We start from the raw sequence: 12788 nt of genomic DNA, 5'->3' as shown, positions 1-12788 counted from the left end.
GGACAAGCCCCGGAACCTCGAGCTGCCCTTAATGACAAGGACACAGCTCTCTCCAACAGTCAGAGAGGGGGCTGGCGAAAGGATTAGGAGAAACCAAAAGGGCAAGAGCAAAAACACAGAGTCAGAAAAGGACAAAGTGTGTACAGGGAAGGCTACGTGTGAAGGGGTCTCACGAGAGGAAGGGGTGAAGAGGCAGGGGAGAGCCGGTCCTGCCCACACAGCGTATTGGATTAACTGAGAATTCAGGAAGAGGGAGAAAGAGGTTATGGAGAAAACCACTGATGAAAACGGGAAAGAGGACAAAAAAGATTAGACCCCCCTACCTCTCTCCAGAAGCCAGGCAAGGCCAGGATAAAAGAAGACCCAAGCTTCCCTTTCTTCATTCCTTTACATGTAAAGCATGCACCAAATGAAATCTTCCCATTTTTGATCCTTGATTTTATTTCTGGGCTCTCACTTTGGCAATTTAATTATGAAGTGCAATTTTTAGAATGATGTTAAATTAGTGATGCACATATCAAAACCAGGGATATGAGTAGGCATTGATTATTGATTTTAATAAGCATCCAGAAGGAAAACTGACAACAGAACCATATGGTAACAATATTTGAGAAGAAAAATGACACTAAGCAAAAAGCATCACTGTGCAGTGAGTGATATCCCTCAAACCCCAATGGCAGAAATATTTCTAAATTATACCCAGGAGATCAAGAAGCCAGAACCTCTCCTGTAGGTCTCAGTGTAACCCTCATATTATACCACACGTGCACAAACCCAACTGGCCTCTTATGCCCTCACAATCTCTGCATAAGAAGATCACAAGGAATACTGACTGTAAATACAAAGTATAAAGACTGCAAACTATCTCCCCCCAACAATCAAAACTGTAGATAGAAATTGCAGCTTCAGAGGTTCAGAACTAAAGTATTAAAAAGTTTCCTTATGTGGCTATTTACACACATTTCATTTCATGTACACTTTCTGACTTCATTCAATATTCTACTATTAACAGTGTTGGGGAAAACAGTGGGGGGGAAAGGTGGATACAAAGGAAAGTGGTAAAGCAGAATGCACGAAGAAGCCAACGAAACGGCTCCTCTGCCAAGTGACTTCAACAGAGATCTACAGTCGAATTGGGTTCTGTCCAATCTGGCAGGAGAAGAAGAAAGGCCAAATCAGGTAACTCTTTTCTTTAAAAATTCATCTCATGCTGAGAGGTAAATGCCTTGCTTTATGTCTTGCCAGATCCAACTTCTTCTTTTTAGAATGTAGCACACCACACACAGTAGCTCACATTTAAACACTAAGAGCTCTTAAGAGATCATTTTCGATCAAACTGCTTTAATTTGACACTCATCATATCTGAACTCAATCATTTTCCTCTTCAGAAAGGAATACCTTCTTTAGAATGAACACATTTAACAGATCAGAATCCAAAAAACAATCTCATGTCATCAGTAACCAGGATTATTGACAATATTAACAGAGAATAGGCAGACACACACAAAACATCTTCAAACTTCAAACAGCAAAATAAAATCAACAAGGAAAAGGTTTTGATTCCTGTGTCCCTAATACACAAACCCAGCTGTTTTGCTTTAAAGAGCAAGTACCATCTGTCTGAATCAACACTGACCACAACCAAACTCTTCCTATTTCATAAGCATCACCATCATGCCAACAGAGCAGGAGAACAACAGTTCTAGATTTCAAGAGGCCCATATCTCTTTTTTAAAATAACATATAATTCAACAAGCATTATCAAGCACCCAGACAAGGCATAGTCTCTTTGTTCACGGAGCTCACAGTCTGATAAGATGAAAATGACGCAAAGCAAACCACCACACAAAGTAACCCAGACAGGCGTGAGGAAGGAGCAAGTCAAGGCTTCTCTGAGTACCAAGGTAGGGAAGGTGCCTACTGACTGTGGGACATCAGGAAGGCTCAATGGAGGAAACTGAATCTCTGGGGCCTAAAAGCAAAAGCAGAACAGAGAAGCAATTCCAGGCAGAGAAAGAACTAGGAAGGCCAGAGCCAGGGTCCATTCACAGGCTGTGTCAAGTATAATGTGCCTGGGGCCCACAGTTCATGGAGCAAGGACACAACCATCAATCGGCAAGCATCTATAAAACAACTGTTCTCTCCAGGCCTGGCTCTGGGTCAGGGACTGCAGAGATCAAACTGGGAAGCTTAAGCAAAGGGAAGGACTTGACTTGGAAGAGGGAGCCACTGAAGACTGGAGCAAAAGAAAGGTGAGTCAAGTTTTATGCACAAGTCACCAATCAACAAGCATTAAGCAAGGATCCACTTTGCTCCCAGGTCTGCGATGGGTGCCAGGGATACAAGTATTTCAAGAAGATAATAGAATGAACACCCTCAGGATAGACACCAAGTTAGAAAGACAAGGAAGACTCTGGTGGCATAAACAAGACGATGGCTTTCATGAGGAGAAAGCAGAAGGGAGGAGATGTGAGGAGGCCAGCGGCTGAGAGCGAGGCCAGCACCTACACCACGGCCATGGGCCAAAAGAGAATCAAGAAGTGACAGGACAGGGAGGGGAAGGGAACTGTGAGGGACAAAAAGACTCCAACATGGAATACCACATAACGGGCGAGAGCCTCAACAGGAGTCAGCAGGAGAAGGGGCGGGGAGCAGGAAGAGAGGAGGTTCGTGTGCTCACATAAGATGCTCGTGAGATGTCTCCCATGGGAGTAGCCTCTAGGCACTTGGGAGACACAGGCTTGGGGGGCTGATGATGGCTATTTACAGGCCACCTTAAAGAAGGCAGAAGTCAATGCCATGGGACTGAATCCCTTTGCCAGTGGAGACAAGGGAAGGGATAAAACCATAGAGAGACACCCCCCTCAAAGGGCTGGGAAGAGGGTTAGGCTCCAACGAATGAGGCAAAAGAGCAGGCAGATGCTCTTCATCTACTTTGATGCAGTGATCCCGGACAACTAAATTAAGTCAGGGCTTCCAAAAGCCAGTCCACAGTGTATTCTAACTTTCACAATTTAATGACTTAAAGGGCCAGTTGACCCGCAGATAAACAACAGCAATACATATGCATTTTTGTATTTATTATCTCAAATACAAGCAAAGTAAGAAACGATGTCTGGGCCTTTCCTTCTTCTAACAGGGTGGCAAAATATAGTCCTATCTCTGCAGCTCCAAGGAAATTAGATTTGAGGAATATCACTACAACTTAGTATTCTCAGGAGAAAAAGGCTATTTAAATTGAAACTCTGTACTAGGCATATAGTAAGAGCTAAATATTTACTCCTTAATTGATAGCCTATAAATAAATTAATGAATGAATGGATGAACGAATATCTGAAATAATAAATGAGTTACATAAATAATTTTTGGAGTGTGGGAAAAAATTCATAAAGAAGGAAAATGATAATGTCAATAACTTCAAAATACCAGCAATAGAAATAAAGGGACTCCATTTAATCCCTAGGAAGAATTTAAGGTAAATCACTTTTTAAAATAAATCCTAAATCTTTCCCATTTGGATCTTTGCCAGAAGGCAAGAAAATATCATGGAGGAAGACCTAACAGTTAATTCAGTAAAATTCAGAGGATGACCAAATAAATAAATTATTATAAATGACACAGTGGCAACTTATAGTAATGGGGGGGGGGAGAATAGCATTAATCTACACTTGTACTAAGTGATATTCAGAAAGAATAGAGTGCAAACCCAAGAAAAATGCCTATTAGCGGAAATAAAAATATAAAATCATATTTTGGAGAAGCAGTGTGTGATAATTGAAAAAGCACTAGCCTTCGTATCAGAATACCTGGGTTCTAGTGGCTACGATCATGAGTAAGTCACCACCCCACAGTTTAGTAAACCTCTCGAGACCTTGCTGAGCCCGAGTTTCTTCATTTTAGAATGGGGCTAATGCAAGAGTCAGATCAGAGAAGGCCAGATTTCAACCTGGAAAGGGCCTTAGAGAGGATCTCTTCCAACTCTCCCCCCTTAACAGCTGAGAAAGCCAACACTTGGAGGGGAAGGGGATTCACTCCCTGAACCCAAGCTTCTTGACTGCAAGTGTCAGAGATCCCCTAACTGCCAGGGTGAGGAAAGCGCCTCATACAGCCACAAGACCATGCAGGTAGTTCTGCAAAATTCCAAAAGAAACTTCCAGCAGCCACAATTAATTATCAGAAGAAAAACCAACCGAGAAAAAACAATACCAACTCCAGCTAAGGGAAGGAGAAGCTCTGGGGAGGTGATTCTCTGGCTGTTCGACAGCCTCTGAGAATCATCTCTCACTCAGGAGAGGAAGCCCCCACAGCTCCCACTCTGCTCTGCCAGGTGGCCCCTCCACCCCCCCACCCCAGCCCCACCACTCTGGTGTTCTTTGCACCTACCGTGAGGGCCTGGATTTCTTCCTCAGCTTCTGCCGTCGTCTCCTCCAGCTCGGTTTTCGCCTGGCGGAGTTGACTCTCCAGGGCTGTGCGAGCGGACTGCAATGCTGAAAGCTGAGATTCTCTCTCCTGGAGGGAGAGCTGCAGTTCAGTGAGCTGACGCTTAAGTTCCAACTTTTGTTCTTCGTGCTCTAGACTAACCTAATTAAGAGAAACAGCCGACACTCAAAGGAAGTCAACTGACAAGGAAACTAAGTCAAAACCTGACACAGCTGTGCCCCTCAAGCTGGAATCTGGGCTGGCAGAACATTTACTGAAGACAGAACAAAGGAAAACATCCCACCGACAAATCTGACTGCTTTTGATAAATCTAGCCCATGCTGCAACTCTTCTAGGCCTTCATGCTATGTATCGATTTAAAATATTCGAGGGCTTGGAATGTGTCCAAAAGAGAACTACAGAGCAAGAATCTCAAATGTAAATTAGAACAATTACTCTTATATTTTAAAAAATATCTAACAAAAAAAAATATCTAACAGCTGTGTCATATACAGAAAATAGCTATAAATAACTTCCTATTAGTAACAAGGGCACTTTTACAGTTAACAAAATTTGATTAGAATGACAGACCACTTTCATTTATTTTTAAATATGCCTGCCTCAATTGACTTTTTATTAAGTAATTCCCCATCATCACACTGCAAACTGTTGCTTCTTACCCCCTATTAAAATACCAGGAGGGATTCAGGAGTACCTGAGTTCAAATCCAGCCTCAGACACTTGATACTTACTAGCTGTGTGACCCTGGGCAAGTCACTTAACCCCCATTGCCCCGCAAAAAAAAAAAAAAAATACCAGGAGGAAGCAGCAAAATGAGTGTGCCTCTGTTCAGCAGACAAACCAATTCTCGTGATGCCCACTTAAAAGGTGGAACTCCCAAAGGCAGGCAACATGCTATGTGATTTCACTGGGGGGGTAGAACTAGTTTGGGTAAAAGCAGAGCTCAAAGACTAGATATCTCTGCTCTCCAACACTTTCCATCTGCATAAATACAGGATAGATATTCTGTAGACTATGGGGTAAATCCCTCTTGGGAGTTTGTAAAAGCTAAAAGACAAAACCGCAAAGCAAAAAGCCAAGTGGCCAACTACAAAGACAACAAAGGAAACAGCCAACATGGGATGGCTAAATGGTTCAATGGATGTGCATGTTCATTATCCAAAGCCACAACAGATTCAGATACGAAAAGATGAATCTAGGCAACATATGTAAAGCAAGTTGGGAAAGTAGATTTCATTTAGACATGAATACTTGGACCACAGATTTGAAGATAAACTTGGTTCTGGTAGATATACCCTCAAAGTCTTCAAGAACTTATATTACACTTAAGTTACATTATAGTAGAGTCTTAGGGCTCGTCTGATTAGTGGCAATTATAAATGAGACAACTCCAGAGTCATCTAACCAGGGAGTAATGATGGCTGAGAACAAGCCATTCATTCTTCAACTGTCTGAAGGAAAAAGTATGAAGATAGAGGAGTGTTAACTTAAGATAAGCTACTGACTATGCATGACAACAGTCTGGTATTCTTAGATATAATGGTAATAAATGGTTGAATAGCTACTAGTCTCCTGTTTTCCTTGAGACACTATGTGTGTTTGTGTAAATATGTATGTGTGTGTATATATACACGCATGTGTGTGTATGCGCATGCATACACATACGCATACACACAAAAATGGAAAGTTGGGCATTATTCTTGTTTAATGTGCAGTTTGATACCAGAGAAATCACCAAATGATCTTTGAGAGGCTGACCTTCCAAGCCAAATCCCCAAAGGAAATGCAAGCCCCAAAGGACTGATTGAGGCTTAATTCCAAATGGAGCAACAAGTTTCATTGGAAGCATCTGTCTATCTATTTGCCCTGTTAAGATCGAGCCTGACCTGAGCTCTTGCCAGCCTGGGGCAGACACCAGAAGGTAGAAATTTTTGAAAGGAGAAAAACAAGAGAAAGAACCACTATTCAAATGTAAATTTTCTGCAGAGATGTATTTTAACTGCTTCGAGCATTAAGTGAGGCCCTATGCTAAAAAGCTTATTGTAGAAACTAATAGAAAACGGTCTAGAAAATTAAAGTTAATTATCCTCTGAGGCTTTCAGACCACTTAAAGGCAGGATGGAAAACCTCTCTGTCCTCTGAAGAACAACTTTCCTTTTAAGACCCTCCCCACTGTGAGCATTGCATTTCAGGTTCGGGCCTTGGCCCTCTACTTTTCTCCCTCCGTGCTCTCTTCCTTGGAGCCTCATCCATCTTCAGGGTTTCAACTATCTAGGCAGATGTTCCCAAACATCTGTCTAGAGCCCTTTCTTGTGCTGGAAATTTAAACTAAGCTCCAGTCCCATATCTCCAGCTGCCTCCCAGACACTTCTACTCAGATAGTCCTCTTGTCTCAAACTCAGCACACCTAAAACCAAATTCGTCTTCTCTACTCACACCTCACCTTTATCACTGTTCTGTCTCTACTATTGGCACTGCTCTGCTCCCAAGACACCCAACGCTTAAAATTCTGGAACCATCATTGATCCCTCCACTCTCCCTTCTCCTCGTGGTTAAGCTTGGTTAACTGAGAGGCTGAATTTCTCCTCAGCACAGAAGATGAATGAAAAATTAATCTCAGTTCGTACCTCCCTCAGCCTTGTCTCCAGCTCTAAAAGGCGACTCTTGTCACTGTGGTCTTGATGACTGATTTTTTCCAACTGTTCTTCCAGCTTTCGATTCTGAGCCTCCAATTTCCCAGCTTGTGTTTCCAGATAAAACTTCTGCTGTCTGAGTTCTGAAATCATCTCTTCTTGGGCTTTCCTAATGGGGGTGGAGAGAATCAAACAAAAATACATTTTCACTTATAGACCATCATTTGATTTAGAAAGTACATGTAAAAATAGCGGAGGAGAAACTTTCCAATAAATGGACCATGATCATTCCCAAATTGGTTTCTCCCATTTCTGCCTCAAATATTCATCATGGAAAAATCTGGTTAATTTTTCGTCATCTTTGCTCAGGTGCCCACACCTGTGTTATTAATCATGCACGTGGGAGATGACAGAAATATTAATATTTAACTCCTTTGCTGATGGTGAAGTCTGTCTCTAAGCAAGCAGAAAAGTTCCTATTTAATGTACATAAGAGATTAACTTTACCACCTGAGGCAATCACTTACCTAAACGAGGTCCCAAAAGAGAAAGAGGAAGTAGAACCTACTCCTTCCTCTAAACTGCCTAAAAGTAGCACACCAGAAAGACCAAGAAAGGCCAAGAACTGTCTTACACAGACGGGTAAGAAGAGCCACAGAGGGGCTTGTGGACAACACCTGTGAACTGTTCATTCTGGTTTTTGTTTGTTTGTTTTTTGTTTTTTTGGTGGGGCAATTGGGGTTAAGTGACTTGCCCAGGGTCACACAGCTAGAAGTGTTAAGTGTCTGAGGCCCCATTTGAGCTCAGGTCCTCCAGAAACCAGGGCCAGTGCTCTATCCACTGCGCCACCTAGCTGCCCCTGTGATTCTGTTTTAAATGAATATGTTTAGGGGAAAACAGACAGAACTACCCCGAAACTCAATCTTACTTGACTCTGCAAATGACTTTTCTGCAATTGACTCTACTTCCAAATTTTCCAAGGCTAGCAAAACAGAACAAAAGCTACCCATTCACACAACAATCATCTCCTAACAAGTCACTTTAACAAGAAATGGAGATACACAAAAGCAAAGCTATAAATAGTTGCATTAAAGAGGCTGCTGACAATGCCTAGAAAGACTAAAATACCCTTTTTTATCTTGCAATCTCAAAGTAAATTGAAGTGTTTAATTTGGACTGAGGGAGAATTAGGGGAAGTTGGAAGGGACCTCAGAGGCAGTCTAGTTCAAACAGAACCTTTCCAGAACATAGTCATTCCTGCTTAAAGCCCTCCAGTGAGGGGGAACTGCCAATCTCTCTGAAGGAACCCATTCAACTTTTTTGTTTTTTTGGTGAGGCAGTTGGGGTTAAGTGACTTGGCCAGAGACACACAGCTAGTAAGTGTCAAGTGTCTGAGACTGGATTTGAACTCAGGTCCTCCTGAATCCAGGGCCAGTGCTCTATCCACTGTGCCACCTAGCTGCCCCCCCCCTTTCAACTTTTTTGATGCCTCTCCTTCTTAGAAAGTTTTCCTTCCTATAGATGGAGCCCAAATCTGTCACTTTCTCATCTCTCCATGCCTCCTAGTCTCCTGCCCCTGGGCCAACAAGTAAGCCCTCTTCGGTGAGCCAGCCCTTCAAATCCTTGGGAAGCACTAACACGCCCCACCCCACATCTTCTCGGTTCATGACGTGAACACCAGGCCCATCCTTGATTGCAGGAGCATCCGCAGGTACTCTCAACGTCCTCTCCTCCCGGGACACTAGCCTCCTTGGCAGCCACGCCACTGATTCCTGCTGAGCTTCTAGTCCCACAGCCCTGGATTTTCATTTCAGACAATCAGCTGTGTTAACACGCCTCCCCCAACGCAGACTTGTAAAGCCAACTTTGTTGCTATTAAATTTCATCTTAAAGCCTGTCAAAATCTTGTGGATATTGACTTTGTCGCCCACACTTTGTCCTACCGGAAAATTTATTTCAGGTGCTGCCTAAGCTTTTATCCAAGCCTGATAAAAATAATAAAAGGCATGAGGCCAAGCTGAGATTCCGGGGCCATTCCACTGGAGACTTCCTTCCGAGGCAACGCCAAACCATCAGAAGAAAAGGAAAGAAACGGTTGACTTTTGACACTTAGATGAGACAAACATTATACAAAAAGAAAGGTTCTGAACTCTGAGCAAATCGAATTTGTCACAATTTACCAAAGAGAAAGCATGTGTGGTTGGCACTTGGAGAGTGAAGCCTAGGATGCAACTAAGAAAGCAGCTAGAATTAGGAGACTTACATGTTCCTCTGGGTAAAAAGGCTGCTATTTGCTGCCAATTTATTTGCTTCTGACAACTCCACAATCCTCTGTTCCAGAGACCTGATCTTGGAGTCCATAGCATTGATCATCTGAAACACAATACTCCTTTAGACAACAAACATCTGAAAATGCCATGAGTTAAGTCAGGATTCAGGGTCAGTGTCGAAGTCACGTCAAGGATAACCTGGCCACAGGCAAAGACTGACTCAAAAATCCTTTAACATATTGATCATAAAAGTCATGAACAAATTGACAACTAATTTCTCTTCCAAGCCAGAAACAAAATAAGCAGCTTCCATAAAATGTTTTGAAGAACTACAGTGAAATGAGTCCACATTTACACATGATTAGCTTATCTGTGGGATTCATTCTCAGGAATTCCTAAGAGTTTGTCATTTCTTCATTTGCTACTCACTCCATCAGTCTCTGACTGCCACAGAGCAGATGAATATAACATAAAAGGGAAGACACACAAGGCTAAAGAGGAGGAAAGGGGGACTGCAAAAGACCCTGTGAAACTTCTCACACCACCTTTGAGAGGATACTCCCTGGGGATGACATAACATCACATATCATGGTTTTTTCGGTGTGATTTTTGTGTGAGAAAGTCATGTTCCAAGCTGCTCCCTTGCAAAGACATAGTACAATAATGATTATCAAAATAGAATCAACAAGCCCAGGAATGGAGTCTTCTCAAGTACGTGGCCCCCAACGCATGGTAAGAAACAACTGATCAAAGTTCTTTTCAATTTGGTTCCACCTACCGCCTTCTGCTCACTGAGAATCTTGCTTTTTTCATGAGCTTCTTCCTCGTGTCTTTGCATCATATTCTCGAGCGATTCCTTGTCAGCGAGATCTTTCTTTATCTGATTGTCCAGTACCTAAAAGGAAACAGAAGAGTAAATGAATGACCCAAGAACACCAGCCGAGTAGAAAACTAAACAGGGGGCACTTGGGGGTGCTGCTGCCCAGGAAAAGACGAGGAGCAGGGAAGAAGCCAAGGCCTCTAAACTATGGGGCAAGCAGTAAACATCAATAGGGTGAAGGCAATTAGCATGGGGTAGAGTTGGCTCCAAATAATTGCCTCCATTGGAAAAATAATGGATAGAGTCATTCCAAGTGACTATTTAAAAGTAGCTGCCTTACAGTCTACAGAGGCAAACTGCACAAGTCAGCTAACGAGTATTTAGGGAAAGACAGAAGAAAAGAAAAAGCTTTTGTGGCCAGTAGATGCTGCCTATCATCCAGAGGACCAGAATAGTGCTCTTCATGCCACGGAGCAGGTACTGTATTTCTCTTCTCAAGAAACACCATATTCCTAGCCGCCTTTAGGATGAATCTGCTCGCAATTAAGTCTCAATTTATAAGAACTGTGTTCTTAACTGATAAAAAAGTAGACTTTGGGGTATACATTCGGCTTTCTGTGGCTGACTGCTAATCCTGAGGACAGAGGGCAGAATTCTAATGTCACAGCTCAGACCAATAAACAAGGCCAAACACTATCTAAGATGGCTGACTCAAGGCAGATGAAAAACAGCCACTGTCCTCCACACCTCTGCTCCAGACTAGCTAAAGACGAAACTCATCCCTGAGAAGAGGAAGCCTTCCCACGGGAGAAGCCACGTGTTCCTAGAGCTGATCATTCCAGTGGAAGTGCCGCTAGGTAACAAAAGGTGACAGTGTCACCATCTACTAGTTGGACTGAATGTCCTAGGAAGTATATGGTCCTCCCTGCTGACAAAAATAAAAATTAGAAAAAAGACTTCAAGTTCTTTGAAAGCTACCCTGTGATTCTCATCCATGTAGATTAACCACATCAAGAAGGACAACAGAGTGCTGAAAATAAAGCTGAAGGAATTGGGGACACAGGCAGGGTTCATGTCTTTCTTTTCTATCAAGTCTGTTAAAAGGAGAACTAGTTTCACCAATCACAAGGACATCTTACTAAAAAAGACTAGACTGCCGGAATGGGGTTTGTCTAATGAAGAAAGTAAAGAACACATTTCAAAGAACTGATGTCATGCGAAGGGCTTTTAACTAGGGCCAATATATAAAAAAATATTAGCAGTTGGTGTGGACACAAAAGGTAAAGACAGGGCCATGGGGAGACAGGAGGAACACATTGGAACAGGCTGCCAGATCTCTTGGATGCTTATGTCACAATTCTAAAATTATGACAAGAGACATACTGAGAGAGGGAGAAAATAGAGAGTTTTAGTCTATGATCCAAACTGTGACCTAAATGGCATTATGGAATCCTGGGGGGACAATTCAAGGCCATAACAGCTGTAATAAGGCATAACAATCATTCAAAAGAGACAAGCTGGGGAAGGAGGGAACGTGGAAACTGGGAGGAAGAACAGGAAGGTTAAAGCTCTTGCTACCAAGAACCTGTACATTTGTAGTGGGGTCTGAGAAGGTAAAAATGATGGACCGCGAGTCAGCTTTTAAGGGGGAAAACCAAGGAGAATGTTCAGAAACCACTGATGTCTACAAGATAAGGGAGCCTTTTCTAAACAGGGAGACTTTCATAACCCAGCCGGCCAACATGAAGAAAACTCCAAGTCACAGGCTGCCCTGTAAGCTGTAAACGTTTCTTATTAGCAGGGATAGGAATTCAGGCACCAAGAGGTTGGAATCGGAGTTGAAAGGGTTTGGTGTCCACAGCTTATAGGGTAAGGCAGGGAATTCAATACAAGCTCATCTTCCTCTGGCCTTTTTTTTCCCTCTGTGGTTTAAATGGGTGGGGGGGGGGGCGGGGAACCAAAACACCAGAAGGGATGCCAAGGGCAGGTGCAGAAGGGGAGGGCAGGACGTGGTTCCAAAAAGAGAGATGGCTCTTGAAGTACACTGATCAAATCAATAATGGCACCAGAGAAAGTCTAAGAGCCTTTTTCAAAGAAGACAGAAGGAGGTAAAGGTTTTTGTCTCAAAAATGATATGGTAAAATATGGTTATCAATGAAATCATACTTCCATGGTTATCAATGAAATCATACTTCTGACTTCCAAATCCCCACATGGATAACGCCCAAACCCTCCCACAACAGACTAAGGACGGAGTTTACTCAGAGCTCTGCAAGACTCAGAAGAGCCCCACAAGTGAAGTGAAAGAGTCTGTGACGTGTACAGAAGGTGTGCTCAGGGAGATCAGAACGTCTCTTTACTTTAATTTTTTCCTCGTAGAGTTGCTCTTTTTGTTTCAGATGCACCTCTAGGTGCTGGGCTGAGACCTGAGCCTCCCGGTGCTTCTCCTCCAGCTCCTGAATACAAAAGAGTAAAAGGTCAGGTGTGCAGAGGGAATAAATAACATACCCAAAGTATGTTTAGCATACATGGTTAACATAACTTTGGCATGTGCTGTATAATTAACAGGCATTTCCTTCCCCCTCAGAAGGAAGGGAAAACCAGCAACTAGGAGGTAATAAGGGG

General features: G+C 42.8%; 1 protein-coding gene across 2 annotated transcripts in view; it reads right to left on the bottom strand.

Moving 5' to 3' along the window:
• The window catches only part of CIT (citron rho-interacting serine/threonine kinase), a 175190-nt gene that overhangs the window by 71185 nt on the left and 91217 nt on the right, over window positions 1-12788 (bottom strand). For both annotated transcript variants that reach the window (XM_043962653.1, XM_043962656.1), the window contains exons 19-23: window positions 12524-12619; window positions 10122-10238; window positions 9337-9446; window positions 7068-7242; window positions 4384-4581 (exon numbers count right to left, since the gene is read on the bottom strand). In XM_043962653.1, coding sequence (XP_043818588.1) covers window positions 4384-4581; window positions 7068-7242; window positions 9337-9446; window positions 10122-10238; window positions 12524-12619 — 696 coding nt within the window. The remainder of the gene's footprint in view (window positions 1-4383; window positions 4582-7067; window positions 7243-9336; window positions 9447-10121; window positions 10239-12523; window positions 12620-12788) is intronic.

The sequence above is a fragment of the Dromiciops gliroides genome, chromosome 1 (genome assembly GCF_019393635.1).
Source record: "Dromiciops gliroides isolate mDroGli1 chromosome 1, mDroGli1.pri, whole genome shotgun sequence".
Lineage (NCBI taxonomy): Eukaryota > Metazoa > Chordata > Mammalia > Microbiotheria > Microbiotheriidae > Dromiciops > Dromiciops gliroides.
This window is presented reverse-complemented; position numbering and strand designations above follow the sequence as displayed.